The following is a 26,268-nucleotide window of genomic DNA, read 5'->3' as shown; positions in this document are numbered from 1 at the left end:
CTACCTCCCAGAATACTGGAAATAAAAGCAAAAACAAATGGGACCTAATTAAAATTAAAAGCTTCTGCACAGCAAAGGAAACTATAAGCAAGGTGAAAAGACAGCCTTCAGAATGGGAGAAAATAATAGCAAATGAAGCAACTGATAAAGGATTAATCTCAAAAATATACAAGCAACTCCTGCAGCTCAATTCCAGAAAAATAAACGACCCAATCAAAAACTGGGCCAAAGAACTAAACAGACATTTCTCCAAAGGAGACATACAGATGGCTAACAAACACATGAAAAGATGCTCAACATCACTCATAATCATCAGAGAAATGCAAATCAAAACCACAATGAGGTACAATTTCACGCCAGTCAGAATGGCTGCTATCCAAAAGTCTACAAGCAATAAATGCTGGAGAGGATATGGAGAAAAGGGAACCCTCTTACACTGTTGGTGGGAATGCAAACTAGTACAACCACTATGGAGAACAGTGTGGAGATTCCTTAAAAAACTGGAAACAGAACTGCCATACAACCCAGCAGTCCCACTCCTAGGCATACACACCGAGGAAACCAGAATTGAAAGAGACACATGTACTCCAATGTTCATCGCAGCACTGTTTATTATAGCCAGGACATGGAAGCAACCTAGATGTCCATCTGCAGACGAATGGATAAGAAAGCTGTGGTACATTTACACAATGGAGTTGCTGCTGCTGCTGCTGCTAAGTCACTTCAGTCGTGTCCGACTCTGTGTGACCCCATAGACGGAAGCCCACCAGGCTCCCCCATCCCTGGGATTCTCCAGGCAAGAACACTGGAGTAGGTTGCCATTTCCTTCTCCAATGTGTGAAAGTGAAAAGTGAAAGTGAAGTCGCTCAGTCATATCTGACTCGTAGCGACCCCATGGACTGCAGCCTACCAGGATCCTCCGTCCATGAGATTTTCTAGGCAAGAGTACTGGAGTGGCTTGCCATTGCCTTCTCCAACACAGTGGAGTACTACTTAGCAATTAAAAAGAATACATTTGAATCAGTTCTAATGAGGTGGATGAAACTGGAGCCTATTATACAGAGTGAAGTAAGCCAGAAAAACACCAATATAGTATATTAACACATATGTATGGAATTTAGAAAGATGGTAACCTTAACCCTGTATACGAGACAGCAAAAGAGACACAGATGTATAGAACAGTCTTTTGGACTCCGTGGGAGAGGGCGAGGGTGGGATGATTTGGGAGAATGGCATTGAAACATGTATATTATCATATGTGCAATGAATCTGACATGGTTGGGGGCTCCCCACCTCAACACTCTGTGGATTTAAGAGGCCATTCTTTCCAGAAGTGTATAAATTAGCCTGGGATAGAACCTGCACGCTGAATTTACTAATTAAGAAACGAGAAACCAGAACTATAAAGGTGGCATAGAAATACAAGAAACCATTCTTAAGTAATCTTTTAAAACTTTGAACAGAGATACAGATTTTACCATTTGTTATAAACTGGTATCTATAATTTAACCAGAACCAAAAGAAAATTAGTATTGTGTGAATTCTGAAGCACTTTCAACATGTTGTAGGAATAATGTGGACTTTCTTGAGTTTTACACATTCATAAGTGAATGGTCTGTATCTCGTGCCTTTGTTGGCTTTCTGTGAGCTGTAGTTTCTGGGAAGTGAGCAGCTCTCATTCCTGTAACTCTTATAATTCAGTCATTTGTGTGCCTCCTTCATGAGGATTCAGTGCGGCTGTGGTGCTGTTGTCCCTCTGATAGGAACTCTAACTCGGTGTAAAGCCCCAAAGGTCTGTTACTTATTTTTATTTTATATTGTACTATATTTCATTTACAGTGTTGTGTTTGTTTCAGGTGTATAGCAAAGTGATACAGTCATATATATATATATGAATTAACAAAAGCAGTTCCCGTCTTTTGATGGGGTGCTCATGGTTTATAACATAAATGGCATTATTTTGCGAGAGGGATAACTCAGGTATGGCATTGGGTTTTGTTTTTTTTCTTTTTGCAGCCTGAGGCAGTTGTAAAATAACGTAGCTTTTTACAACTGTGTATTCTATAGTATTTTTTCTTTTGGTGAAATTTTAACTGTTAATATTTTTGGCGTTGTGCTTTGTACCATTTATTAAATAAAAATTAAAAAAAAAAGAAAAAGAAAAAACAAAGCAGCAACAATTGGAAATGACAGTGGAAACAACTCCTTACTTAGAAACGTGAAGATTTAGAGAAAAGGATAAAGCATTTATCCTGCCTTACTTGTACAAACTGCATGTTGAGATTACTAAAAAACAGTCCAAGTTTATGAGGAAAGAAGTTTTACTTTACAGAAGAATTCCATGTAATAAATGGAGAAGGAAGGAGAGAATTTGGAAATCACCATTGTGCGATACCTAGGAAATATTACTAACAGACTCAAGCAACTTTCATGGACAGATAAAATACTGAGGGGCAAAGCTGAGGAAGAACCTGATAACTGTGCTGAGGGCTGTCACCACCTGAATCCACAGCCAGCCTCACCATCACCCAAAGTGGGATCACCAGACAACATGTGCCCCTGGAGCAGTACAAAATGAATCACCCAGGAAGTAGTCTTGCCTCCCCTGACTAAAAAAAGCTGAAACAGAATCTAATCAAGCTAATAAGGAGACAAAAAGTCAAATTCAGAATGTGGGAACATTTATAGGACAGCTGACTTAGTTCCTGCAGTAAGTCACTGGATCGGGGTAAACTTGAGTTGGGGGTGAGAGGGGAGTAAACGGAGCATGCTCTAGATCAAAGGACTTTAGAAACCTAACAACCAAGTATAGTGGACTTCTCTGTATACTGATTGGAGCAAAGTACTGTTAAAAGACTTTTTAAAGACATTTTGGAAAATGTTAGTAGAGACCGATATCAAATGGGACCAAGAATTATCATTGATTTTGTTAGCTGTGAAAACTAACATGTAATAATAACTAATTATGATTACAGAAGGAAAAAGTGCACATGTTTTAGAGATGTCTAGTGAAACACACAGAATGTCTGGGATTTGCCTTTTAAAATAATTGCACAAGGAAAAAATAAAAGGAAAAGAAGGTGGAAATGAGGCAAATGTGGCCAAATCTTGCTGTTTGTTGAATCTAGGCAATGATTCATTTTACCCTCTTTGTCCTGTGTGAATTAGACATTTTTGTGACAAAATATTTTAAGTTCCACCTGGTGTCAAAAAATATAATACTCCATCATGAAAAGCAAACCATTTATACAAAATAGAACACAAGAAACATACTTAAGGAAAAATGTTCAAAGTTGATAAAAAAAATTTTTTTAATTAACAATTAAAAACAGTCACTAGTTATCCTTTCATATCTATTAAATTTGCCTGAAACTACTGACTGGAAATATTGGTGCTGGAAGGGCTGGGAGAGACAGCTATTCTCATGTGCTGCAGGTGGTGCTGTAAATTAGAATGACCCTTTGGGCAATTTAGCAATAAATATTAAGAGCCATAAAGCTGCTCATACCCTTTGACCTACTAATCCCACTCCTGGGAATTTATCCTAAGGATATAATTCAGATGTAGGAACAGAGCTATATATACAAAGATGTTCTTATTCCTATTATTTATAATAGAGAGAAAATGGAAATAACCTTAATGTCCAGCACTAAAGGAAGTGGTAATAAATTACGGAATATCAATTTGATGGAATATATTACACAAACACTAAAAACAAATCTATTACAAAACGGAAAAGTGTTTACAAAAAGCCTCAAGGGATAGAAAAACAAGAGTTTACAACGGTGAAAGTACACGCTGGAAGAGAAGTTAGATAAATGAAATCATTCTGCAGTTAGGGTAGGATTATGGGCAAAACAAAAGTTTATTTTATTTACATTTCCTTCACTTTTTGTAGGAAAATTTGCAGAAATTATCCTTATCGTGTCCCGTTTTCATTCCTTCTTATATTGTTAAAATTCTTAAAAGCTGACTTTTAAAGTTTTTAAATGATAGGTAAAATGTGTACTGAAGTGAACTAAAATATTCAAAGTCAGGAGTAATATTTCATCAAATAACACAAGTGACTTCACACACAGTAGTTGCAGCATCTCTGAAGTAACCAGTGAATCAAGAGAAGTGAAAGGGTTAAGGATACCCTCATGAACAGCTCATAGGAAGAGACCAAGATTATTCTACTCACCTTTTCCCTAGATTTTAGTTTTAAAAAGAATCAATGCAAAGCAGAGATATCATCTAAGTAAAGAGAGCTGAGGGGAGACTTCTGGGCTAATGTTAGTGTGAGGAGGCACCTTGCTCTGGAGGGAAAAATGGGTGTGGGAAGGATGTAAGGGATCTGAAGCTTCTGAGGACAAGGCTCAAGTTTTCAGCAACTGATGCTTCAAGAAGCGGATTGTGCTCTTGAACTAAAAATGAATGCCATGCACACTCATTTGCTTTCATCCTTGAGCATTTCTCATAGAAGCATCCTGTACAGTATATTCTGTGGTCAGAGCTGACATGTTCAAACTAGGGGCAAAGGATGCTTAGGCTGGCTGACAGTGCATGGCAGGCCCCTCATGCCCTACGAGGGGTGCCAAATTCTAATTTCAAATTATTCCCCTACAGATGTCTGCTCCTGAAGCACACCACATGCCTTCTCCCAAGGAAGTCATCCAGTTTCTAAAATAAGCAGGCTCTCATGTGTCTGGATGGGACCTCCCCGATGGCTCAGCGGGTAAAGAATCCACCCACAATGCAAGAGACACAGGTTCCCTCCCTGGGTCAGGAAGATCCCCCAGAGAAGGAAATGGCAACCCACTCCAGTATTCTTGCCTGAAAAATCCCATGGACAGAGGAGGCTGCCGGGCTCTAGTCCAATGGGTTGCAAAGAGTTGGACATGACTGAGCAACTAAGCACACATGCCCACATGTATCTGGGTTTGCTATTATTCTAGCTAACATCTGACTCCCAAGCCTTTGGTTCTTTTCCATAATATCTAAATCACACATTTGTGTGGAAAATGCTGTTATTTCTGACTGCCAACTTCAAAGAACCTTGACATATTGTCTTCTATACCTTCCATTCCATTCCGTCGCTCAGTCGTGTCCGACTCTTTGCGACCCCGTGGACTGTAGCCTACCAGGCTTCTAGGTCCATGGGATTCTCCGGGCAAGAATACTGGAGTGGGTTACCGTTTCCTTCTCCAGGGGATCTTCCCGACCCAGGGATCGAACCCAGGTCTCCCGCATTGGAGGCAGACGCTTTAACCTCTGAGCCACCAGGGAAGCCCTTCTATACCTTACTCCTATAGTAACATAAACTCTCAAGAATCAGCTACTACTTTGTTATTACTGGTATTTCTTCCTCCCTAGACTGTCAGCTTCTTGAGAGAAAAGGCCTTGATCAGCTTCATATTCTCAGACATTGAATGAATGAATCAAAGAATCTGTCCACCCATTGCTTCTAAACAATCCACCCTGAGAACTTCAAAAACAGAGTTGTTTGGAAGAGACTCTGGGAGGACCAGAGGAACCAAGACAGACTTGCTAAATACATAACCTTCAAAGCACCCCCCAAAATTGGGGGCATCCCAAAATCCAGAGAACCACGCAGGCAGTATGCCAGTGAAATCCATTTGGCACATTTGCTATCACTTCTTGACTCGTATCAGTTTGTAAATTTGACCATTAAGAGGTTTATGTACACTTCACAAAGTTGCATTTAAATCTAACTGTCACCAGGTGGTGGTAAATGACCCGTTACCAGGCTCAAGTCAAAACATTAAGAAACAAGAAATTAGATGAAGTCTGGACAATAAGTGCTTCTATCTTACTTACCCAAGAATGTCATCTTGTTGAAACAGTTAAATTTAAATATCAAACAGCAGGGGGACTTCCCTGATGATCCAGGTTAAGAATCCACCTTCCAGTACAAGGAAGATGGGTTCAATCCCTGGTTGGGGAACTAAGATCCCACATGCCACAAAGCAACTAAGCCCATGGGTCACAGCTACTCAGCCCAGGCGCGTCAGCTAGAGATCCCACAAACCACAACTAGAGAGAAGCTCCCACACCACAATGAAGATCCTGAGTACCTCGACTAAGACCTAACACAGCCAGAGATCAATTAATTAATCTAAAAAATCAAACAGTAAACCCTCTTATAGAACAAAGGGAAGAAACCCATCTTGGTAAAATCTAGAACCAAAACCCATCTTGGTAAAATCTAGAACCTTTTACCTGATGCTAACTCACTGAACTGATGTCTAATTTTGTCTTCATTAGCAAGTGTTTTGGTTTTTTTTTATAATTCAAACTGAATATATGCCTTGTAGCCTAACTGATCATGCACGAACAGGCCAGTTTGATATTTAAGGCGGGTTTAGGGGGTCATCTAGTTTCTAAAACGGTAACAGATTTTCTTCTTTAGCCACAATTGAGTCACCAGGACCAAGTCCACGTCTAGGCTCTACTTCAGAGATGCTCTCTTACTCAAAAACCCTCCCAAGCTTCTAAGGGGGAGGGACAAATTAGGAGTTTGGGATTCACACACACACACTCCTATATATAAAACAGATAAACAACAAGGACGTACTGTATAGCACAGGGAACTATCCTCAACATCTTGTAATAACCTATAATAGAAAAGAATTGGTTATATATAACCAAATCACTTTGCTGAACACCTGACTCTAACACAACATTGTAAACAAACTACACTTCAATAAAAGAAAACAGTAACAGAACAACCCTCCCAAGCGGTCTAATGTTCCAGTTCCCTAGTGTGGACATGAGATGCTTCTGCTGTGGTCCCACTTTATCTCCCCAGTTTCCTTTCCTGCCAGCTCTGGCCCAAAATGAACCCTACGAAGAAGCCACTCCATCCCCTGAGTGTACTGTGAACACAGCGGCCCCAGCTGGTGCCTTCACCAGGCATGGGCTCCCACCCTCCATCCCCTTCTTCACCAGGAAATCTGCTGGCAGAAGTAATCCACAGTCACTTCCCAGGCTAGCTCTTGCCAAGTCCTCCAGGCTGCCTTTACATCTGTCTCTGTTCATTTCAGCCCTTCAAGCAAACCCCTAGCAGGAACCATCACTGCCACTACCACGGTCTGTTTAGATCTTCCCCTTGCACCAGACAGCAAGCCCACAGGGTATAGATGTTTAGTGTATTGATTATCTTATACGAAAGAGCAGTCCTCTTAGGAGGTAAAATCACTGCTATCCATCCACACATTTTTATAAACTGCTTTGGAAACAGATTCCTATAGTGAAAGGATCCCTCCCAATTTCTTTCAAAAGGACCTTGTATGTCAACCATACTAAAATGAAATTATACAAAAACTCAGTAAGGTCCTCTTATGGATTCACAACAACCCCCGGAGGCTGCAAGGCTTGTCGGCTTCCTGGAATTTTTTCACATTGGTGACAGACACAAAAGACACGGGTCATTTCGTGTTAGATGTCAGAATGTGATATAGCCTATAATTAAAAGGATGTGAATAGTACCCGACTGTGCAAGACTCATGAAACATAACTCAGTACGGAGGTTGGCAATGTGGAGAAAAATGAATGAATATAAGAAATACAGCAGCAAATAAGTATTAAATACTAGATAGCACTTGATACTTTTTTTTTAAGAAATTATGCTTTAGGGTGTTTTCTCTTACCAGCTAGAAAATGATAATATACATATATCTGAAAATGCCTTTCATAAAACAGGAGATACACTGAAACGGGGCATGATATTAGAAGGTACATTAAAACTGTCACATTGAATTAAATTGTTTAAAATCATGTAAGAGTAAGGAATTATATTTTTTTAATCCAAACTAAGTTTATGATATTATTGCTTATTTTCTCTGAAATTTGTTTTGCTTTCATTCTAATTTTAAGAACAGTCAAGTAAAGTAAACCAAGCACTTTTATTCAAAATCAGTGTGATGGCTGGTATTTGTGTGTGTGCTTATCATGAAACTCAACACATTAATAAAAAGCTTCCAAACCTCCATCACCAGTACCTCTGTATTCTGTTACTCTTTCCAATGAACCCATAAAGCCATTAAGATGAATGGTATAGAACCCTGATTTGACATGAAAGATGTTAAAAATAAAGCAAGTTATAAAACAAACAAATAAAAAGACTTTCTACTTTAAACCACCTTGGTAAAGAAAGAAGTCATTTTCCCATTGAAAATATACCAAAAATGGATACCTGCTAATCAAAGCCTCTAATCAAAATGAGAGAACCAGAATTCTGAATTCTAGGTCAAAGTGAAGCAATAGGATACTTGAATGTGAGTCTTTCTCAACTTTTCATGGGAAATGCATGCTGTTCAATTATTTGAAAATTTGACAGAAAAATAGATTGAAGATCCCTATTATTGTTACCCACAATGAACCCCCAGTTACCCAGAGACCCAGTGGACTGACTGGGTTATGGCTGGCACAGGACAGGCAAGAATCTTCTAGAACTCACCCGGGGTTTTTATCACCTCCCCTTGCTCCCTCTTGTCCTAACCCAGCCTAGTTTTCAGCTCAACATGCTGTGATCTGGCAAATAGTTTTCTCCATTTCTCTCAACAAAATAGGAATCGTGTCTGATGCCCAAACACCTCACCAGGAAAACTGAGAACAACTGACACCTTATACTCTTCCTCTGAAAAGGTTGTTTTTGTTTTTGTTTTTTTTTTGCTAATTTCTCTTAATTCTATTTTATAAGTGCTGTAACAGTGTAATGTCATAGTTATATATTTTTTTAAGTACATTCCCTTTGGCAAAAACCACCACAGAAAGAATTTAAACATAAGGTTACCTTCTTTTCTTAAAAAATGATACAGCACAGGGACCTATAACAAGACGAGGATCTGCCCTGGACTGACGCAGCATGAAAGGACAGCTTAAAAGGACATGGAAAATGGCGCATTATCTCATTTTGGGGGGAGCGGAGGGATGAATTAAGGCCACAACAAAACGAAACTGAAAAATTGCTAAATGAAGCTCTGAGTGGGGAAAATGAAAAATCAATGAAGGAACGGAGGGAAAAAGGTACATTTTTCATCTTCATGATGTTTGATTGGGTTTGGAGAAATTCATTTTCAATTAATGTGTCTTGTGGCATTCAGCCAGGCCAGATATGAACAGGGCACACATTTTAATCAATTTTTTTCTATTAAGTTTGAAGTAATATATAATCATAGAACTATACTATTCTAAAGGATCAGTTGAAACTGGCTTCTGCGGTAAAGTAATCTAATTTGGTTTGATTTCTATCTTATATTAAAGATCACCCCACTTCTACAGAAGAACCAGCCCCCTGAATCTCCTGGGTACCCACTCATAACTGGACTATACAAACATCAGTGAAGGATGGATAAACTGGCATCCCAATCAGAGAGCATTCACTGGCAAGGAAGAAAAAGAGCATACTGGGTATCAGGGCTTTTGCTGACTTAGCTCATTATTCTCAGAAACAACCCTCAGAGTCATTACTCCCATAGACGAAGGAACTGGGGTTCCTAGAGTTTCACTGTTCATTCACTCCTCAACATCAGCCGTGACCCAGTGGCAGATTCCAGGAACACAGCCGTGAGTCAGGGAAACCCGTCTCCACTTGCAGGGAATGAGCATATGGAGAAAGAAGTGCACGAGTTAGCACAACAGGGGAGCAGGCAAGTGATGTCTGGTTCCCCTGCTACCCAGAGACGGGATGCACCAGCCATCTGCCGATGGGGTGAGGGAAAGGTTCAGACCACAGGACTAAGAGGGGCCAGCCCGTCCCAGCTGGCCTGTTAGTCTCATGTGTCAGGAATCTTCTCATTTGCAGGCAAACCAGGAGAGCTGGTCACCCAACAGCTTGATGCTGGCCGGGCTGAGACCTAAACCCATGTCTCTCTGATGACAAGGCCTGGGCTCTTCTGTTCACACCAGCCTGAGGTCCAGAGGGTGGCCTCTGTCCTCCCTGTGATGACGGCCTATCTCGGCAGTGCTGCCTGCAAATTAGGCCAGGCAGGGAAGAACACTGGCAGGCAATACCTTCTTTTACAGATGGTTTGCTGGGGCCCTACGTCTTAGGGCTGCTCTTTTCTCCTCTGTGACTTTAGAGGAAGGTGAGGTGGGAAAGCAGGAAGGAGAGTCCTCTAAGCTTCCCTGGATGGACACGGTATCAGGGACAAAAGACCATACACTGAACAGGAGTATCCAGGGAGAGAAATGTTTCAGGCTAAACAATCAGAGAAGGTACAGGCATAACTCGTTTTACTGCACTTCACTTTATGTTGCTTTACACATACCGCATTGCTCACAAATTGAAGGTTTGTGGCAACCCTGCATTGAGCAAGTCTGTCGGCACCATTTTTCCAACAGTATGTGCTCACCTTGTATCTCTGTGTCACATTCTGATAATTCTCACAATATTTTAAATCCTCCACCAGCAGCAAAAAGATTAAGACTCACTGAAGATTCACACGATGCTTCTGTTTTTGTTGTTTAGTCACTTAGTCATGTCCGACTCTTTGAGACTCCATGGACTGTAGCCCGCCAGGCTCCTCTGTCCAGGGGGATTCTCCAGGCAAGAATACTGGAGTGGGTTGCTATTTCCTTCTCCAGGGGATCTTCCCAACTCAGGGATGGAACCCAGATCTTCTGCATTGGCAGACAGGTTCTTTACCACCGAGCCACCAGGGAAGCCCCAGATGATGGTTAGTGACCATTTTTTAGCAATAAAGTATTTTTAATTAAGGCCTATACATTTTATAATACATAATGCTATTGTACACTTAATAGACTACAGTATAAACATAACTTTTATATGCACTGGGAAACAAAAAAGTTCATGTGGTTCACTTTACTGTAATATTTGCTTTATTACAGTGGTCTGGAGCCCAACCTTCAGTATCTCTGAGGTAGGCCTGTATACAGAAGCACCCAGCTCCAGACTTGACACAAAGCTGATGCTAAAAAAGAAAAAAAGGTGGTTTAAAAAAAGGTTCCTATTGATAGATGTGCACTACTATATACAAACTAGATAACTAATAAGGACCTACTGTATAGCACAGAGAACTCTACTCAATACTCTGTAATGACCTACATGGAAAAGAATCTTAAAAAGAGGGGATATATGTATATGTATAACTGATTCACTTTGCCGTACACCTGAAACTAACACAACATTGTAAATCAACTATATTCCAAAAAAATTTAAACAAAAAGATTTGTTTACTAATTGTGTCGATTCTAAGACAAAACAAAACAAAAATAAAGGAGGCATCAATGAAACACACACACACACACGCAGGTGCGCATCACACAAACACCTGTTCCTAAAGTTCAGATGCCCTGAAACATGGACCCTCACCTGCACTGACCAGGACTCTCCAGGGAGCCTCTGAGCTGCCCTTCCTGCCCCTCTCCTCTCTGATTCTTCAAGAAACCCCTGCCAGAGGCACTGGCAAAGGGGAGCCATCGAGGAATTAGGAGCTGAGAAATAAAGGACGTTTTCTAGGGTTGTTGCTGCTAACCCACCACAGTTAGGCTCAACCTACATTTCCAGCCTCTGCATCATTACGCCCTGTCATCATTACAGAGCACTCAAACTGGAATATTGCTCACTGAACTCACCCTATACTTTCTGGCCTTCATGTTTGTGCTTTTAATTGATTCTATGTCTAGTCTGGCATGTCCTTTTCCACCTACTCAATCCCTGCCTAGAAAAATCTAACCCGTGCTGCAACTGCAAGACCCAGTCAAGTATCACCTCCTCCCTAAAGTTTCTCCATGCACCCTAGAATTAGTGAGTATTTGCAGGCACTGACCCACGCCCTTAGTGTACATTCTTTCCATCAACAACCCCTGAAGCAGGTATTATTATCATCACTCACATTTTTTGATATGGAAATTAAATGTTGGAGAAGATAAGTAAATTGCTCAAGATATAAAGCCCAGTGAGAAGCAGAGGCAGAATGCAAAGACAGATTTAATTTACTTGACGCCTACAAACTTAACCACTGTGTTCTCCAGTTTCTATGTCCTCAGCACACAGCTCATTGCCTGCTCAACCCTTACATTCTGCCTTGAGTTATAACAGCTTTAATGTCAACCAGAAAATCCTTTGACGGCTTTGAGGACTCAGGTCTATCTTTGCATTTGGTTCATAAAAGGTACTTCTTAAATGTTTACTGGCTGACCCATCAGAAAAGCACTCTCCATAAACAGGGCCTAATGGCAACCCACTCCAGTGTTCTTGCCTGGAGAATCCCAGGGACGGGGGAGCCTGGTGGGCTTCCTTCTATGGGGTCACACAGAGTCGGACACGACTGAAGTGACTTAGCAGCAGCAGCAGCAGCAGCACTTCATTACCCCCATTCCCACTGCTGTATGTGGAGGGCTGACTTTCCTGCAAACTTTAGCACAGAGACACGGGAACGGGAATATATAAAGACAGTGGCACAAAGGAAATTACTTCAGCTTGATAAAGGCTGAATGAAAAAAATCAGTGGCGGAAAGATGGACTATTCAATGAATGGTGTTAGAGAAACGAGCCTTCCATGAGGGAATAAAAGGTGAAATTTCTATTCATATGATATACACAAAAAATAAATTCCACACAGATTATTCTTTATTTGTTCAATAAAATTTATTGAGCACTTGCTATATACCAGTGACTATTCCAAGTATTGGGGATACAGACATGAATGAAACAGACAAAAACCATTGCCCTCAGAGAGCTTACATTCCAGTGGAGAGAGAGAGACAATACATAAACAAGCAAAACTGGTAAGTGAAGGATATATCACAAGATGATAAAGTGTTATGGAGAAAAACAGTAAGGAAGAATGATGGGCAAGAATGTGGTAGACTCTAAAACTTATGACAAACAAGACACACAACACAGCACAAAAAGACTGATAATTTTATAACAAAAAATTTTTAAACGTGTATATTATACAAAACCCCATAAACAACCAAAAACCATGAACTGGGAAAAGATAATAGCGTGCAAATATTTTTTGATAAACAACTAATATTGTCAGGATACAGAATTCCTACAAATCAGCAGGAAAAAAGAAAAGCCACCAAACGGAAAAATGAACAAAAGATGTGAACAACCAATTTATAAGAATGGGAGCCTGACTGCTGAGAAGATTAGGGTCAATTTCTCTAGTTGTAATGAGCAGTTACCAGGCTGATGCAAATTAAAACTAAGCCAAAGAAATATTATTTCACAACTGGCTAAAATTATAGTCTAAGAGGTGGTGAAGATGTGGGGAAATCTGCCCTTATACGTGACAGGTAGAAGTCTATGTACACTTTGGAGAGTGACAGAAGGCAGACTGTGCCAAACCCAGTCCCCAGCAATTCCTCCTCTAAATTCATTCCCTCGATAAGCATAGACACAAATGTACAGTATTGTTTGTAAAAGAATAAAAAATTGGAAACAAGCTCAATGTCTATCAAGAAGATACATTATAATATATTCAGATAGTAGAATATTAGAGAGCCATCAAAATGAATAATTAAGATCTAGTATATGGAACAACACCAAAAACAAAATTGGGTAAAAGAGTAAGTTTCAAAATAAATACAATAAAATGTATTTATACACTATACATAAAATTTTACACACTGTTTTATTATTTATTTGTATTTTGTCCACACAACACAGCATGTGGGATGGTTCCCCGACCAGGGGCTGATGAAAGCGCAAATCCTAACCACTAGGGCACCAGGAAACTCCCTGCATACCTTTTTAAACAAAGAAACTAAGCTATATATTGACAATAAATATATGTGTGTGTAATAAAAGCAGAGAAACATGGTCTGGATAGAGGCCAGTTGCCTCTGAAGGAAGCACTGGGGCAGGATGGGGTGGAGGGTAAGAAGCACAAAGATTTGAAATGGGAGGAGTAAAATGAGAACTTGTTTAAAGTTCTTTATTTAGAAAAAAATACAGAATATGCCAAAATATTAATATCCTTCAATTCCAGAAGAGAGTACATGGGTTTTATTTTTATTATTTTCCATATTTAAAAATTTTTTCCAGGGACTTCCCTGGTGGTCCAGTGGTTAAGGCTCCACATTTCCAATGCAGGTGGCACAGGTTCAATCCCTGGTTAGGGAACTAAGATCCCACATGCTGTGCAGTGAGGCCAAACAACAAGAAAAAATTATAATTTTCTCCAACTGCTAAAAAAAATAAGCAAAGAACGAGGCTAGTTTTGGAGTCACAAATCTGGGTGTAGACCTAGCACCGTCATCACTTGTGGAGAAGCTACTGGCAACTTATATTTTTAAGACTAAGCTTCAGTTTCCTTTACTAAAAAATGGTGCTGATAATACCGCCCACAGAGAATTAACGTGGTATGGGAGGTCGAGATGCACAGCCATGCAACACGATAAACACCGACTCTCTGAGAGGTACTCGGATGAGAAGCACAGTCTCAGGAACTGTGAGCTTCCAAGTCTCTGAGAAACATATCTGAGCCAATCAGAAATGATTTCAACAAACAGAAAGTGGGTTCAATGACATTTACAAAAAAAGACCCTCTCCCTTGAAAGGACAGCTCGAATCATGAATACATTAACCAGTACCAGCAATACAATGAACCTGCAATATTTCAATAATGCATAGAAAAAAGGTTTACATCTGTGTGAGCTTTCTGACACCTTCTAAAACCTTCATATTTTAGATCAACCATCTACGACTTTTAAATCAAGAAGTGGCTAATACAGTGTTAAACACCAGAATGGAAAACTATATAACATTTTCAACTACTGTAAATTCGGCCTCAGCTTGTGAGTAGTATCTCCTTTGGGCAGGAGTGTGAGCGGCCCTAGGACAAAAGTATAGTCTTAAAAAAGAGTCCAGGGCTGAGGATCCAATTTAGGGTTGGGAATGGGGTGGTAGTGTGAGTTGGGGGTGGGCAGGGTTTGAGCACCTAACTCATGTTTGATGTAGTAAGTCAAGTTCACACCATATCGCTGTCCTGGCAGGAGCGGTGAACTGAGGGATATGGGCAAAGGCAAGGAGGAGCAGATGGAGGGAGGTCCTGGGAGGTAGGGGACCCAGATCTAAGGAGGTCCCCAACCAGCCCAGGAACCAGCATCAGGCCAAGGCAGAGGTGCATGGGTCATCTAGTTAAGGCAAAATTTCAGAGGCACTCTCAGGGCCTCACAGACAGTCTCAGCCCCTCACTTACTCTCTGCCCCACAACAGAAGGCTCATCTGGCCCCAGGACACTACCCATGGCCCAAAAGAGAGAAGGAACTCCCAGGGCAGGGCAAGAGCACACAGTCCTAGGACTGAGGTCCACATGGGGGCCCCACTTTCTCTGGAAGTCATTACATTCCCTGGTTTGATATTATTTCACTTTTTGAAGCTGAGTCGCGAGTCTGCTCCACTAGAACAAATGCTAATAACTTTTCCACCATAGACTTTGAAAAACACGAGGGCAGTAACGGAAGCTCTAGAAACAATGTAGGTCCCTATGCTATGGTGATATCTAGATGAGCGATTCTCAGATCTGACTCCAAGTTCCCTGGTGGAAGTTGGGAAACCCAGCAGAGTATCTGGGGATCTGCATTCAAACAGAACACTGGTGGGGAGTAAAACTGCATCACCAGTTCCCTACTCAAGTACGAAGTTATCCATGTGCTCCCTTTCTGCTGCACAGAAACATCTAAACGAAAGACCAAAGCCAGCTACTGACTAGAAAGCATTTACCTGCCCACTTGGCCACAGAGAAGTGGATGGAGTGGAAAAAACTACTCAACGTCTAAATGACACCCACCCCCTTGATGAACTCACTCCATTACTAGGCTAATACCACCCATTGACTATTATTACCACTGCTGCTACTACAATTCTCAGCAACACTGTTTAGTTGAGATACCAGGGCCTGTGGCTGTCTCAAGGCCTCTATAAAGATACAGCATGCATGAAGTATATTTCACATCAATATATTGGATGGGTCAAAAAGTTTGTTCGGTTTTCCCATAAGATGTTATGGATATTTCAGCCAAATACATTTCTCTTTCCATCAGATATACTTCTTTTCATGAAGTGAGTTGAGCTATGTATTCGCAGTGATGGAAGAAAACCAAATGTACTTAAACAAGGAGAGTGCTAAGTTGACTAATGTTGTATCTTGATTCAGCACTATGACATCCTCAGGGCCACTTCCCACATACAAATATAATCAAGCGACAGAGACACTTGGCTGCTTCTGTATTTCCTGGGGTGTGATCAGGTGGGGAGCACTTCCTCCCGGACCACTGGAGTTCTTCGAGCCTGCTTCCCATCTCCTTGGCAGGTGTCCTTGATAGCTTTTCCAGAAATAAGGCTTCAATCTCCAAGATCTTAGGACCAGCCTCCACCTGGCACTTTTAAATTATATTTTAGTACTATCTTTCAACCACAGTTCCTTCTTTGATGTCTAGGAACCCATGTTGCTAGAAATACTCTGTGGGTCTTGGAGTTCTCTTGACTCTGTAGTGTCAGGCCATAGAAGCTGAGGTTACAGAATGTGGGTGTTTCCACAAGTAAGAGCCCTACATCATCACATTTTCCTTTCAACAGCATGTCCTTCGTGTTTTGTTCATCAGCTCATCACACATACACACCACCTCTTCCCAGCAGAGATAGTACAAGTGTTCTTCTAACCACGAACAATGAAAGCAACTGCTTCCAACCCAGAGCAGGCTACCATTTTGTTATCTTCCAAAGAGCCGGAGACTAAATCTGGAGAAGAGCTCGTGGGACATGATCTGGAAACAGGGTAATTGAGCGGATTAGGGTTGTGGGCTCATCGCCGCGGCTCCTTTCCCCTTCCCCCAGGTGGCTAATTATCAGTGAGGGAGAGCACTCTGAATCCTCTAAACACAGGGTACTTGGTGAAAACATATTTTGCATTGTACATTTCAGCACACCACACCACACAAGAATTTTAAAATAAATTGTGTGCTAACAAATGGTGGATCCATTTAAACGGGAGAATTTAAATTTTTTTAATTGTTTTCCTCCAGATAATTTTCCCCTGGGCAGAAAGCTGCTTTGATTGGCAGGGGACTGGGCCTTGATGAGAGCAGGGAAAGAGGTGTCAACGCCCTGTTGACTGAAGATACTTCAAGATATGTCAGGTGTTCACTGCTCGGGCTGCAGGTTTCTTGCAGCCATAAGCTCATCCCTGATCTCCTGTGTCCTTTACCAGCAAGCTAAAGAACTCTACCTGAACTGAGACAAAAGACCCAGTCCCAAGACAGCTTGGTAACAGAAGACTGAAGCCCAAGAGCAAGGATGACTGGAACTCAGCTAACACCAGATAGTAAGATCCATGAGGGCAGAGCCACTATCTGCCCTGCCACCTACTGGTGCCCAGCCCCAGCAAAGAGAAAGTGTAGGCAGGGATCTGGTAAATGGATGGATGAGTTTCTTCATGACTGTTATTTTTTTCAGTGCCTCTGTATTTTCTGGAAAACTCTTTAAAGTCTAAAAGGGGCATATTTGGGCATGTGTGTGTGTCTGTTTGTCAGATCCAGAACTAGTCAGAAGAACTAGTGGTGGGAGGGAGATGACCAATCGCTGATAAACAGCACAAAAGGAGACTTAATTGAGTACAAAGATCTAGCAAAGTGGGGGTATCTGCTCTCACACTTCGCACAAGATACTCTGTATCTTTTCTCAATGAACTTGGCCCTGCTGCTGCTGCTGCTGCTGCTAAGTCACTTCAGCCGTGTCCGACTCTGTGTGACCCATAGATGGAAGCCCACCAGGCTCCCCTGTCCCTGGGATTCTCCAAGCAAGAACACTGGAGTGGGTTGCCATTTCCTTCTCCAATGTGTGAAAGTGAAAAGTGAAAGTGAAGTCGCTCAGTCGTGTCCGACCCTTAGCGACCCCACGGACTGCAGCCTACCAGGCTGCTCCATCCATGGGATTTTCTAGGCAAGAGTACTGGAGTGGCTTGCCATTGCCTTCTCTGAAGAACTTGGCCCTATAAGATATATATTAATCTTTCATTTCAAAAGGGCCCCCTTCTACATGCACAAATCCCTGTGGAAGTGTACTGTCCCACACAATGAAAAATCATTATTGAGCTAAGGATGGCAATACCAAGATTGGTTAATTTTTATTTAGTATATTACGAAGAAATTACACTCCACTGGAGTGGAAGTAAATACACTGCTTAACATGTCAGGATTCAAAGAACCTCAGTAATAATACCTAGATGTTTTGAGAAGAAGAAAGCCTATCATTTTAATAAACTAACTTTCTTCACAGACACTATAACTCAGATGACAGCAATAAGGGATGGCGACTGGATTCCTGCCCCTGTTGAGTATGAAGCCATCACAGGGACAGGCTTTCACACTGCACGGAAGAGAGGGAAAACCGTCCCTAACACTGGCGACATGTAAAGGTTGCCTCTATCTTCCAGTCAAATTTGCCTCCATGTCTGGGTGGCTGGAGTTCACAAATAGAAAGGCACTTCTCTTCTCAAGCCAGAGTTGAGGACTCCACATGACTAATTCAGCCATCTAGACTTTTCAAAATTTGGTCCAAATTTAGTATATCTTTGCTGATTTCATTCATTATGCAAAGCAGTGAAAAGGCTGAGATCCTACCAACAGCACAGCCTAGTAAACAATAGAGAATCCTTTATATAAAGAGTTTCTATCTCGTCTTCTCTCCTCATAAATGCATACCTGATTAAGGGCTAAATACCTATCAGAGCAGCCAGTACTACAAATGTTTCCTTTATGTTGAACAGAAAGTTGAAATGTGCCTCTTTGCAAGTGCCACCCAGTGGCTCCAATCTGGCTTTGCATTGCAATACAAATGAAAATATACTACCTCTTCTCCATGACCGTTTCCCTAAGATGTGAACTCCCTTCTCACGTCTCCCCGTGGCCATCTCCCGTCCAAGTCCTTCAACTACTCCCTGGATTACTAGAGTTCTAATACTTTCCAACCTCATCCTGGGCTTCTCAGTGTGCTCATGTGTCCCTTTTCCATGTTTCTAACTTTTAAAAAAAGAATTGGCTACAGTGATTGAGATTTTAAACCATCCTCCTGTTGTATGAGTTAACATGGTGTACAAGACAAATACTTTAATTCTTATTACCTGATAGAAGTAATTTTTAGTTTAAATTTAGAATTAAAGCTCTCTTTCTCTGTCTCCATCTAACTGTTGAAACCCAGCTGGCCCCAGTTGGCCTCTGATGATGCCATCCTAAATTTCAGCCTGCTATTTCACTTCAATGGCTGGGTCTTTCAGACCACACCATCGGCACTTAGAACAGCTATATTTGGGAGATACTACATCAGAGACACTAAAGCAAGATATGGACAGTGATCTTTAGATGCTTCCTTATTTGCATATATAAATACTTCCCTGTGCTGTGCTAAGTCATTTCAGTTGTGTCTCTTTGCAACCCTATGAACTGCAGCCTGCTAGGCTCCTCTGTCCATGGGATTTTCCAGGCAAGAATACCGGAGTGGGTTGCCATGCCCTCCTCCAGAATCTAACTCCCAACTCTATGCCTCCCTGCATTAACAGGCAGGTCCTTTACCACTAGCACCACCTGGGAAGCCCTAATTATTCCCCTACTCCTTTCAAATCGGTATGTTTATTAGATTCCAGAAGTAACTTAGAATTCTAAACTTGAAAATGTCTTTTTAAAAAGACCAATCAGGGCTTCCAGTGGTCAGTGGTAAAGAATACACCTGCCAATGCAGAAGACACAGGTTCAATCCCTGGCTGGGGAAGATCTCAGGGCAACTAAGTCTGTGCGCCACAACTATTGAGCCTGTGCTCTAGAACCCAGGAATCGCGCTACTAAGCCCTCCTGCCACAATTACTGAAGCCCACGCACCCCAGAGCCCCTGCTCCACAAGAGAAGCCACCACAGTGAGAAGCCCACGCACTGCAACTAGAGAGTAGCCCTGCTCGCCGCAACTTGAGAAGCCCCATAGAAGCCCAGAGCAACGAAGACCCAGCGCAGCCAAAAAATAAATAAAATTATTTTTTAAAAAAGACCAATCATTAAACCCTTACAGATGAAAACTGAATCAGAAGCCAATGCACATGAGGTTTTGTTCACCCGTTCTCTAGTATTAGACAGGGAAACAATGCAGACAGCAGGAGAGGCGGGAGAAATGGAGTATGCCACTGCCAAGGAGCCCCTTGGGGAAATGAGGGGCAGCTGGGCCCAGACACCATGAGTGTGAAGTCAGAAGCAGAAAAGCCACAGTCTGACTGCCATGGTTCCTGAGATGCTAACTATGACAAAGTGATGCTTTTCCTTCGGAAACATCCCTGACATCTACCCAGTGCCAATACCGGGCAAGACCTGCCCATCACTGCTGCTGGCAGTGCTCCTGCCCAGCCGGGCCAAGGGACAGTGAAACTGCATCAGGATTTCCTCATTTGAGCCCCTGCTCCCCCTTCTCCTATTCTATTCCACCCGGGCCAGTCACACTGTGTAAGTGAGTTTCTCATTTGGGTGAAGATTTTATCTAATGTGTGTTTATCCTACACACAATTAAGAAAGGTGTCCCTCCCCACCCTCACAATTCCCTGACTTTAGCCCCACTCATAGCTCCAACATTTTAGAGGTTAATTAAAAATATATATATATATGTTTAATCTTCTATCATATGTATAAATTATTAGAACTAGATACTTTTCATTTTAATAATCCATTAACAAATAACTTTTCAGAGTTGTGCTTAATATAAGCACATATAATGCTTTTTTCAGTTTTTCTGCCGCCAACCAAATGTTTAATTAAAACGAAACCTTTTCTGTGCAAGTTAGAGAATGAGCCCCTAGGGAAGCCTTATAACCTTGTTAGTACTAATTGCTTTTGTTTCTGATTTTTTTAATTGAGTAAGAAAAAGATAATATGTTGTACACAGCATGGATTTTCTCCTATGGAGCATCACCACAAGAGAGAGACAGGTAACTATAACACAACTTAAATGCTTTTTTCCTCCTAGAGAAATAGAAATGTTCAACTTACCTGTTTTTTCATTTAGAAAAACAGGATAGTAAACTATGTCCAACAATTAGCAAGCATGTACCTTGTTTTCATACTATACAGTTAAAGAGAAAAAGGACCCTTTGGTCCCTGAGCTGAAGGCACCCACCTGCACAGGGGGTGAACTTATGAAATATACCTCCCAGCTTTCTTAACTGTAACCTTTTGATCTGGAGAGAGCCCTCTTTTAGAGGGATCATCACTAGTCCAAAGGGGACATATGAGGAGCTTCTCCCTTGGGCCAAGACAGCAGTGGCCTGAGCTAGTTCACTGCGAACCATAAAAGACAGAGCTGAGAGTCATATCTGTCTCTGAGGCTGAAGAGTCCCCACCACAGGAAGCAATCTCACGCCCATGACCCTTCACAAGGACTTACCTCCTCGACCATCTGCTTGACTTTCTTCTGCTGGCAATGCACCATGTCATCTAGGTGTCGGATCCGCTCCCGGAGGCTGGCTGATGCCTCCTCCAGCTGCTGATACCTAACACAGGTAGAAGACAGAACCAGTGAACCTCGACCAATGCAACAACACCAGCACACAAAGTCACCGCACGAAAGAAACACCGCCCAGAACAAGATGCACTCTTCCTACTTTGCATGTATCCTAGTTTATTAACCACTGACCAAGCACCCCACTGGAGAAGGAACACAGGACCCTTTTTCAAGTTCCCACTTGCAAATTTCACCCTGTGTAAAGACAGTTACTTTACCTCCCAAGAGCTGAGAGAGAATTTTCTTTGCACCACTTAACAGATATGAGAGACTGTTTCTTTGGGGGTTAATACAACATTGGAACATCCAGTAATTGCCACAATTAGGAAAACAGAGAAGAGTCTAGCAACACAACAACATATCTGAAATCAAGTGGCAGCGTCCTGGGAAGGCAGGAATTACAGTTGTTCCACACATCATTTGAGAAAAATGGGAAATATGCTGAAACACCCTTCCTCCATCAAAACAGAACAGACTACCTCAGAAAGTATTTCATGTTAAAAAAAAAAAAAAAAACCCAGCACAGATTATCCTCAGACTCTACTTGGTTCAAATAAACCCAAGGAACCAGCAGATGGACTCTTTCTTTGGGGCCACTAAACTAGATCACGGACAAAGGGTCTGGTGGTCTGCTTACCACTTCCCATTTCTGCTGGGTCCCTCCTTAGCACAACCTTAAAGACTAGGGAAAATTCCTAGAACTCTGCAAACTCTGATGTCACGTAAGAGGAAGGAGAACAGGTATTTTTCAGTATACATTGTGGCAGGCAGTACAGCCAACAGTTCTCTCACAAATAATATCCCAATGAGATGGGTACTATTAGTATCACTTTAATTCCTCCCACTTTAAAAAAGAATTCTTACTTTACAGAGAAGCAAAGGATCTCAGGCAGACTAAGTAACTTGCTCAAATGCTCAGCGCATGCCAACCTCGTTTCCCTTCACTAGAGGGCCATGTGTGGACTTTCTGCCTTCTGGTTTCCAGAATAGGCAGTTCATTGCTCCTGCATTCCCATGCAGGGCTTTATACACTCACAGCCAAGGGACAAGGCAAGGTTTCACAGAAGAATGTTTGGAAACAAAGACATTGTAAAATCTGTTTCCACGGCAATGGTATTAGTCACTGTTGAGTTTTCTCATCAACAAGGTGCATCCTGTGGAGCTCAAGGTTATGGGGAACATTTATAGACAGAACTTTGGCACTAGCGACAGGCATTGACGTGTTCCACTGTTCTAACAACCACTCCTGGGCTGCAAGATGTGGCTGGAAGCTCCCAGTCCAGTGTTTTACATGTTATCAGTCTGCAATGAGTGATGACCAAACGAATGAAAATGCAAGGACCAAGTGAGCCCACACAAACACAGTGTGTCCACCTTCTAAATCCATTATAAGACAAAGGACAGGATATCTTACCTTTCTTTGTTAGAGTCGGTTATTTCCGCTGACATTTCCGTTTCATGCTCTAGGAGTTGAAGTTGAAGTTGATGGCGTTCCTAAGACAGACAGACATTAATATTTAACCGATGGATCCCAAGTTAGCTAGAGAATGTACAGCAAGCAACTCCAATACTAGTCAGTTCAAATCTATGTGACACCTATGGGCTTTTATACGCTCACTCACCAGAGTCCAAATAAATCTCAAAATTTCAAATTTGCTAGTATGTATTTATAGATGTATTTATGAGTTAGAGACAAATACCATGGGTAAGCCATTCAAGATTTATTTTTTAAAAACTATTTCATCAGCCCAGGCTCAGATGTCTTATGAAAATTTATAGTTCTAAATAATGATAATCAATACTCTAAATCAGTGGCCTATAATACTACAAATTTCTTGATTACTTTCTGAATCCTCAGGAGGGTCTGGAATTCTGTAATATTTTATAAATTAACTGGGGTAGTGTTTACACAGCTGTGTTTACTTGTAAAAACATACCGTGAAAATCAGAATAAATGTGCTGCAATGACATCCACATTCTAATCCCCGAAACTTGTGAACATGTTGCCTTACGTGGAAAAAGGAACTTAGCAAACATGATTAAGTTAATAATCTTGAAATGGGGAGATTATCCTGAATTATCTGGTTGGGCCCTTATAGGAAGAAGGGTTAGAGTCAAGAGATGGACACAAGCTGGGAGCTGCTATAATGCTGACTTAGCAGCTGGAGGATGGGGCCATGCGCCAAGGAATACAGTCAGTCTCTCAAAGGGAGCAAAGGCGAGGAAATGGATTTTCCTCTGGAGCTCCCAACAGCCCTGCCCACACCTTGATTTTAGGACTTCTGACCTCCTAAACTAACGATGGTAACTCTATGATGTTTTAAAGCCACTAATTGGTAAATGATTGCAGTATCAATAGGAAACCAATAAGTTGTGCACGTAAGATTTGTACAGGGATTTCCCTGGTGGTCCGGTGTGGCTAACACTCTACACTCCCAATCCAGGGGGCCCGGGTTTGATTCCTGGTCAGGGGACTACATCCCACATGCCACAACTAAGACGCAATGCAGTCAAATAAATAAATATTTTGTAAGAAGATTTGCACACATTTTCTATATAAATTTAGTTTACATTAAAAAAGTGAAAAGAATCTGGACATTTATTTATTTGAACAAAGTGAAAAATATTAATAAAGGTATAGCGCCCATTACCACCAAAATTGCACCAGAAATACATTACAACTATTAGTATGACAAATTTCCTTAAAATGAAATTTATTAAATCCTGCTTACTAATTGAAAGGAGACTCTTCTGCTTGAGGGCTTTCTCTAAGTATGGCTGTGTCTCATCTTCACCCTCAGAAATTGTGCCCAACAAGCTCTGACTAGTTATACAGATCCCAAACTTCTTTCCCACCGAATATTAAAACAAATCCTTGAAACTTGAACTCCCACAACTTCTGAAGCTGTCAGCAGTGGCAGACCAGGGTCAGAGTGGGAAGCAGTACACTCTGGAAGGAAGGGTATGTTATCATCGACATATTCAGAATAAAGAAGGGAGACCAAGTTTTTCATGGGGTTTTGTTACTTCTGTTAAATTTCTACAAGTGAATGCACAGACTAACTGTCCCCATGGTTTCTGCCACTGGCTGGAAGTTTACATGAGCCCTGAAATAATAGTGACGAATTCTTAACAAGTGAGCCTTCGCTCCAACTCCCCAAAAAGCTGTCATAAAGTAGGGCAAGGCCTAGCTTACAGTATACTTTAAATTTTGATATTTTCCTAAGTTGAGGTACAACAAATCTTAAGTGGACACTGCACAATCACTTGGCACATCTGTATTCACATTACCTGGTGTAACGACCACCAAGATCAAGGCATAGAGTACTATCTATTCTGCAGAAGGGTCTCTGATAGAACACACTCCTTAAAAGACTTTAACTGACCAAGAAAAAAAGAAAGCTGTTTTGGACACAATGTTCAGAAACAGTAAACTAAGGGGTATAGCAGAGAAGCCATTCAAAAGCACATGGTTTGTCCTCGAGAAAAATCCTAAAATATGTGAGAACAGGATACAAACTCTGTAGGCATGCTGTTCACAGTGTGTGACAGAGGTTTGGCATGGTTCCTGCTCTCACAGATTAGCCGTGAAGGGCGAAAAACAGTAAATGGGCATATCTAATCTTAGCTACCTAAAGCAAGCATTTTGCTAGCCTAAATGAGAAAAGTTACAAGACAGGACAACAGATTCTCCATCACTGAAGAAAAAACCAAGCTTTTTAAAATGTGGGGAACATTTTATGTCACACAACCACGGGGAGGGAGCACCAGCCTTACTACCACCCTAGCCCCCGAGCCACACACCCCCACACAGGCTCCACATGGACATCAGTGGGAAAATGTTGGGAACTTTCCAGAAGCCCAAGGAGACAAAGAAACTAAGCTATAGAACAGGTCCAGCTGGAAAAAAATTTAAAAAAAGTTGACACGAGGGACAGACATTTATGCAAGTCACAACCTAAAAATCAGAGCCACACATTTTTTGAGCCCCTACTCTATATATGCCAGGCCCTGCCCTTAACATTTGGCCTGGATTTTTCTTGTTGACTCTTCACAAAAGGCCTAAGAATAAGAATTACTATTATCAACATATTACAGAAGAAGAAACTGAATTTGGAAGAGTCAAGAAACTTCCTGCAACTAGAAAGAGAGGCAAGACTCAAACCCTAGGTTCGTGTGATTCTAAAACATGGACAGTCTCTCTGCGAGAGGGTTTCCCTGCCCACACCCCTCCCCAGACCACCCGCTCACCTGGCTCCTGTTTGCTACAGGATAGCCTGTCACTCAGGGGGAGTGTGCTTTAACCAGCACCTTCGGTTGTTGCAGGACAGCGGCCATGTAGGGGAAAGCTCGCCTGCATTCTAGAAAATGCCTTCACTGCCCAATCATTACAACCGCCATCTACAACCAGTACTGACGTCAGCCCTAACCATGCCACTGACCTTCTCTTCAAGACAAGATAGGATTCTGCTTTCCCAGAGGGTAGAGGTGAAATTGTAACTGACTCTTCATTTGTTCAAGTCCCTCCCCTCAAAAGATATGACCTAAAAGAAGATCCCCCTGGCCAGCCAAGCAGCTCTGTTTAAGGCTATTCCCACCTTCCTGATCAGAGCAGTGTAGAGGGCACCAGGCCACAGACATCATAGGTCAGCCCTCTTCTTGGAACCAGCCGGAAGCCCAGCTGTTGACCCTACTTCCCCTGTCATTCCCCCTCCCTCCATCATTGACCTGGGGATTCTCAGTGTCCAGTGTGGGTC

The 26,268-nt window shown here is 41.7% G+C and overlaps 1 protein-coding gene across 2 annotated transcripts in view; it reads right to left on the bottom strand.

Moving 5' to 3' along the window:
• Window positions 1–26,268, bottom strand: part of MYZAP (myocardial zonula adherens protein) — a 145,674-nt gene that overhangs the window by 72,570 nt on the left and 46,836 nt on the right. For both annotated transcript variants that reach the window (XM_055435382.2, XM_088839649.1), the window contains exons 9-10: window positions 22,926–23,005; window positions 21,395–21,500 (exon numbers count right to left, since the gene is read on the bottom strand). In XM_055435382.2, coding sequence (XP_055291357.2) covers window positions 21,395–21,500; window positions 22,926–23,005 — 186 coding nt within the window. The remainder of the gene's footprint in view (window positions 1–21,394; window positions 21,501–22,925; window positions 23,006–26,268) is intronic.

The sequence above is a fragment of the Moschus berezovskii genome, chromosome 9 (assembly GCF_049115385.1).
Source record: "Moschus berezovskii isolate FMDL1 chromosome 9, NW_MosBer_1.0, whole genome shotgun sequence".
Lineage (NCBI taxonomy): Eukaryota > Metazoa > Chordata > Mammalia > Artiodactyla > Moschidae > Moschus > Moschus berezovskii.
This window is presented reverse-complemented; position numbering and strand designations above follow the sequence as displayed.